Here is a 6,483-nt window from a genome sequence, read left to right on the forward strand (position 1 = left end):
TCCACTTAACATCTACCCTTAAATTTTTTTTAAAATTTGAGCATCATTCTCTTCATTTTATTTCTCAATCCAGTCCCTAACTGGTTCGTTCACTTTTTTACACCCTCTGGTGCATGTAGTCTGCTTTAAAATCCCACCAACTGAAGGAACACCAACAGATGACAAAGAAAACCTAATGGATTGTATCCTAAGGAACAGAAGGCACAAAACAGATACAAGTCAAAAGTGCCAAGTAATGTTATCCAGTATCCTTTTTGTCAGTTTTATTCCTTGTAAAAATAGAGTTCATATATGTTATTGGGAGGATATGTGCCAAAAAATCAAAGGTTTGCAGTACCATAACACAAACTTACTGCAGTCTTGGCAAACACAGTCATGAGATCAGCATAACCTCCATTTGATATCCAGATTTTGCTTCCATTGAGTACCCAAGTCTTTCCATCATCAGAGAGTGTGGCACGAGTCTGGATGGAGGCAGCGTCAGACCCACTGCTGGGCTCTGTCAGGCAAAAGGCAGCTGTCCAGTCACCACAGGCCAGACGTGGCAAATATTTTTCCTTCTGTGCATCTGTCCCACAAATCAAAATACCCTGAAAGAAAATTATTGAACACTTAAAAATAATAATAAATGTCACAAAAGGAAAAAAAGTTTGATTTTGCAACATGTTCTTATCTGCATGCACAGTACTGTAAAGAAAAAATATTTTGTGTAAGATGACACTTTCAGTTAACTACACATCAAAATGAAGCATTAACTCACCTTGGTGGCACAATAAATCTAAAAATCCCTCTGCTATAGTATCAAATATTCAGTAATAGAATAAAATAGCTGAAATATAACTGATTATCCATCAGTAGAACCACACAAAATTAATCTATTAATAACAGTAAATATCACATCATTTGCTATTAATTCTAGTTCAAAGACATTGAAAAGCTTATGCTATTGGTTTTGAATAGAAAGATATATTCAGTATCCTTACACCAAAGAAACAAATATAAAAATAATACAGTAATACCTTCAAACCAATGGCCTGATGAGCTGCTAAGGTGACAGCAATTGATCCATCCATGGACGTGATCTCAGCAATCCTAGCATACTCTGTGGCCCCAAGACCCAGACCTCCATACTCCTGTGGGATCTGCTGCCCATAAAGGCCCAGCTCCTTGAGGCCTTGCAGGGTTTCCTCAGGGATCTTTGCCTCTCTGTCTATCTTTGGTCCATCCACTTCATTTTAAAACAATTAAAAGGAAATAAAGTACATATACATTAGCCTTCATAGACTACATGAACATAAAAGTCAGCTTACTTTGAAATAATATTTAAGAAAGTCAGTCAAACATAACATGAGAATACAGTGGAACCTTGGTTACCGAATGTCTCCCTTTCTGAACAATTCAGCTTTCAAACAAAATTTTTAACTCATAACTGCTTTGGTTGCCACACCATAATTCAGTTTTCAAACAGTTACTTGATTTCAAATACTACAAGACAAAGCAAAAGCTGCTATTTATTACAAATTTATAGTTTCAATAAATATTTCCTTCATTTTTATATATTTGGAGGAAAGAAACAGAGAGTACGGCAGTTATTCAATCTTTGAAATAAGTTAAATGTGATTCCATTGAAAAACCTCAATGTAAACAAACAAGATTTGGCACTCAGGAGTAATCCCAAGCCTCTTGTGGCTCTCTCTCTATGAACCACAACAACATCACTACTGCACAACTGCATTTTTCCGATAGCTTTTCCCAGCAGCAAGATGTCTAAGTATTATGATCACCTTCATTTTGTCAGTCAGTGGGTTGCTCCTCTCTGTGTCACTCTGTAAGGCTTCCCTCACTTGATCAGTGACAAAGAGCATACCTGCACAGTCTAAGCAATATCTTTTGATGAGTTCTGTGTCATTAAGTTCATTAAATACATCTTTTATGGATAAAAGGAGTTTGGAGTATGCTTCACATGGCTGGAGGGGGGGTGTTCACTCATATCACTCTTTCATTTCAACTGCTCTCCCCTGACTGTCTTCAGCCTCTTTCTCATCATCACAATGTTGTATTTCTAGCTATCTTCTACTACTATTTTCATGCTAACTGCTCTTCTGATCTTGCTAACTGCATGCCTCCCCCCCTCCCATGGCCTTGCTGCGCAAGACTTTCTTCTATCTCTCACCCCTATTCTGTCCATCTCTCTGATGCAAGAGTTAACCAGTATTCTTAATCATTCATCCCTTTCTCTGGTAAACACTGGAACTCCCTGCCTGCTTCTGCATTTCCACCTTTCTATGACTTGAATTCCTTCAAGAGGGAGGTTTCAAGACACTTATCTTTCAATTTTTGACTACCGCTTTAGACCCTATTCAGGAACTGGCATCTCAGTGGGCTCTTTTTTATTGGACTTTTGTTGCCCTTGGCTGGTGTCCCTCCTACATAAAAAAAAAAAAAAAAAAAAAAAAAATCTAAGCTGGAGATGTGGAGCAGCCATCTTAGCAATGGGAGCATTAGTCATTACCCCTTTAAGACATGGCAGACAAGTGTCTGAAAACAGATTAATTTATTTTACATTGATTCCTATGGGGAAAACAGTTTTGGTTTTCAAACATTTCAGATTTCGAAAAGTATTCAGGAACAAATTAAGTTAGAAAACCAAGGTTCCACGGTATAAGGAAACTTAAAAGAAGTCACAAAGTCCTTGTACAAAACATGTACTTTATCTATGCAGTTACATACAACATAAGGCCTGCTATATGTTGATAGTACTGAATGCATTAGTCTACTGTTAACATGAAGCCTAATCTCTTATTAAAGTTATAACAGAGGCATAGAAAAGTAAACAACTGGTGCAAGCTTCGGACTTCAGAGCACCTACACCAACACAACCCAAGACATTTCTTCTATATAATGAACTAAGTTTGCTAAAAGACCTTGCTGTAATGATCACTGAATACAGCATATTTTTCTTTTTGTATGGTTAACTGGCCTTTCCCAAAGATAATTTGTTATATTAAAGGCTTACTGTAATATTTATACTAAGGTGCTGCAGCACAACTGATTCTCATTGGTCAGGATTAATTATATAATTCTCTGTCCCTCTGACTAACATGAGCTTTTATTTGGTCTTAGGAAGTGTCTCAGTTTTAGCTGTCTCCCAATTCCAAGCTGATATCCCTGTCAAAGGTAGGAAGCAAGGACAAGACATACATTTACAGCTATTTTCTCTCATTTTAGCCTCCAAGCCTTAAGAGGAGGACAGTCCATCCTCATAATAAAAAAAAAGATAATACCTTGTTCTAAGAAATATTTCTCGATGGGAACAACCATTTCATGTAGCAGTTCATGTTGATCTTGATCCAGCACTTCAGGAAACTCAAGTACACTCTTGTCAAACCTGTAAATATTCAAATGTGAGCAAATCAAAATCACATTTCTACAATAAAATTTGATCTGTAGATAGAAACACCATGTCACAATTTATTACTTGCATTATGTTTCAGCATGTGAAATGTGCATATCATCAAGAGGAAGCATCATCGCCACACTAAAAACCTGCCTTGTTGAATCAGAGACTGCAATGACTTAAATAAAAGCAGCACAGGCCAGGTGACAAGTGTGTTGTCTTGGGCTGTGATTGATGAAAGTCAAAGCCACTTGCATTATGATAATGTTGAGAGGAATAAACAACCAAAATTCCAGATGCCTCATCTTTCAATGCTCTGTGGTTAGTTGACATCAATGCCATCCTGCTATGGTTTGATTTTAACACAAGGTGTCATGCATAGAACCTTGCAGAATGAAGAAATGATTATCAACTTTCCTCTTCTTACCTCCCAAGAAATAAGTTCTTAATGAAGGGTGCACGTTTAGGCTTTTTTAGTTTCACAGCTTCAGTGGAACTACTCTCCTCTTCTGCATGCTGGACCTGAAGGTAGAAAGAGTAAAATAATGAAGAAACAATTAAATCAATAAATACTGATTAAATATAATGTACAAAAATTCCTCTACAGCAATGCAAATCTACTATTTTCTTGACTAACTATTAAATATTTTGGTTGCTGTATGTCTACTAGTGAAATCTATATCCTATTATTTTTAATGCCAATAAAGTTCTGTAAGCAAAGCAATTTCTCTGCAAAACTGACTTGCATTTGCAGCATATTTACATAATATGCATGAAATTATTTTGATGGTCAACTCTACTGTCAAACCAGGTCAGAACAAATTATGCTACACACACTGATCAAAGTTAAATGCCACACTGTAGTCAAGGCCAGCCAAAAAAACATTTGGCCTGGTTACTTAAGACCTGACTGGTAACATGTTGGAAGAATCATAACAACCATGTTACCATGGTGGTCTTGACATGGAATTGATCCCGCATGAAGATCCCTCCTCAAGATCAATTTATCAGTGCTTTTATGATGTTCCTGGCCAGGATATCAGAATTCTTTCTTAGTTTGACTGGAGAAAAAATATGATATGATAATTTACATAGAGATTTTCATCTTTAATGTCACACTTTTTCCACAATTTGCAATAGAATAGCATGAGAAAAACTTTTACAAACAATCCAGAGACTTCCATCAGCCAGAAGCACTTGCTCCTCACGACTCCATTACAATATAGCAGCCAAATTCCCAGGAAAACCATATGGCAAGGTTAGCTTACATTTGGGAAAGTTAATCATATAAGTAAGTTTAAAAAACTCTAAGTTGAATTAGAAGAAGCACATATTATTATGGCTATTATACAGGAACTAAATGAGATAACATATGAATGACAGTGGCACATTTTTTTTTTTTTTTTTGGAGGGGCACTGGCCAAGGGCAATAAAATTGAGAGAGAGAAAAAAATGCAGTGTTGGTCTCCAGAGTCAAAAGCTGTTATCCAAATTTAAAGCACAAGTGTATTGAAACCTCCCTCTTGAAAGAGTTCAGTCATTTAGTAGGCTTTGCAATCTTTTAAACTGAGAGGAGAATAAACATAACTTACATAGTAGTGTCAGAACAGCACTGAAAATATGAGGAGAATCTACTATTGTACAAGGTATAAACCTAGTAGTTTCATTTGTGGGATTTAACCCCTTAACTGTGGTATTCAGCATTACTTTAACATCTGGTTTTATTGAAATTCATATATTCACACAGGTATTCATCTGTAGTAACAGATATCTGCCATTAACAACTTCCATAGATGGCCTACTCTGGGATATGGGTGGGTTAGGTATCACAATCTAATCTAATCTACTTTGACCCTGTCCCACTGAACTGTCAAATGTTTCACAACAGCAGATAAATCTTATAATTGCTCCTCACAAGACTTTTTTTTCTTCCACACTTCAGGACCAAATTACTACAAATATAGGCACTGGCACAGGCACAATTTATCAAAATAAAGATGCTAAAACCAACAACTGATGATCACTGACCCATCAATGTCACACTATTGAATGTAATTACAGTGCAAACCACATAAAACTGAAGATTTACTAATGTATACAGTCAAGATCAATCATGACCATCAATCCTGCCATACTCGCTTTATCTTTGCTTTGTGTGTTTCTTGAATCTTAAGTTCTCTGATTTGCTAGCAATCTTTTTAAAAAAGAGCTTACCACTGATACGACAGTCAGCATATCAGAGGATTTAGGATTGAGGGACAACACAATACAAATGGAGTGTGGCAAGTTAACTGATAACCAAATGACCATATTATGTTCTGCAAATACAGATATAAGCAATATTTATTATAAGAGAAGATAAAAGCTTTTAAATTTACATCTGTTTGATAAGTGAAGATTAAACAGGGATTTGAAAAAAAAAAAATTAAATTAAATTAAGTAGCACAACATGGGAGAGAGAAACAGGAGGTAAATGTTTAGGTGAGCTTTGAGCTTGTATATGTGAAGTATAATGCACCTAAAAAGCTGCAAGATACAAAATATGAAAAAAAATATTCTTTACATTTGTTGAGAGTGTTGATAAGAGACCTGATTGCAGTATTAAAATGGCATAAAGGACATAAAATGGGAAATAACAAACCTAACCTAACCTTACAGATCAATGAACTAGGAGGGCCTATGGTACGCGGGTTGATGCGTCTTAATTGTAGATGATTATGAAGACTAATCTAGCAATGAAAATACAAACAGCTGAGAAAAAGAAACACACACACACAAATCCAACCCCTCAACTTACAGCAGGAGTGGAGGCGTCCCGGGGCGAGGTGTTGATGGTTCTGAAGGAGGTCACTGAGTTCACTGATCCTGCCACCCGTGATCCCAGACCCAACCACAACCGCTGGGGGGCCACACCACGCAGCAATCGACACGGCAGCAACATCCCTGCAACTGGAGATCACGGGGGCCACTTACGGTGTGGTGAGGGAGCGTTGCCAGAAGCGCCGCGTGACGAGGGTGACGTAACGCAGTGAGCAGCAGCACGGCGCCAACTACAAACACCTCTCCTTTCACTGGGGAGATGTCTT

General features: G+C 37.2%; 1 protein-coding gene across 1 annotated transcript in view; it reads right to left on the bottom strand.

Moving 5' to 3' along the window:
- LOC135110956 (complex I assembly factor ACAD9, mitochondrial-like) overlaps positions 1-6,483 on the bottom strand; it is a 14,107-nt gene extending 7,624 nt beyond the window's left edge. Inside the window, exons 1-5 of the mRNA XM_064023672.1 lie at positions 6,195-6,483; positions 3,825-3,919; positions 3,285-3,388; positions 1,020-1,228; positions 354-590 (exon numbers count right to left, since the gene is read on the bottom strand). Coding sequence (XP_063879742.1) covers positions 354-590; positions 1,020-1,228; positions 3,285-3,388; positions 3,825-3,919; positions 6,195-6,338 — 789 coding nt within the window. The 5' untranslated portion in view covers positions 6,339-6,483. The remainder of the gene's footprint in view (positions 1-353; positions 591-1,019; positions 1,229-3,284; positions 3,389-3,824; positions 3,920-6,194) is intronic.

This window comes from Scylla paramamosain, chromosome 21 (assembly GCF_035594125.1).
Source record: "Scylla paramamosain isolate STU-SP2022 chromosome 21, ASM3559412v1, whole genome shotgun sequence".
NCBI classification, from domain to species: domain Eukaryota; kingdom Metazoa; phylum Arthropoda; class Malacostraca; order Decapoda; family Portunidae; genus Scylla; species Scylla paramamosain.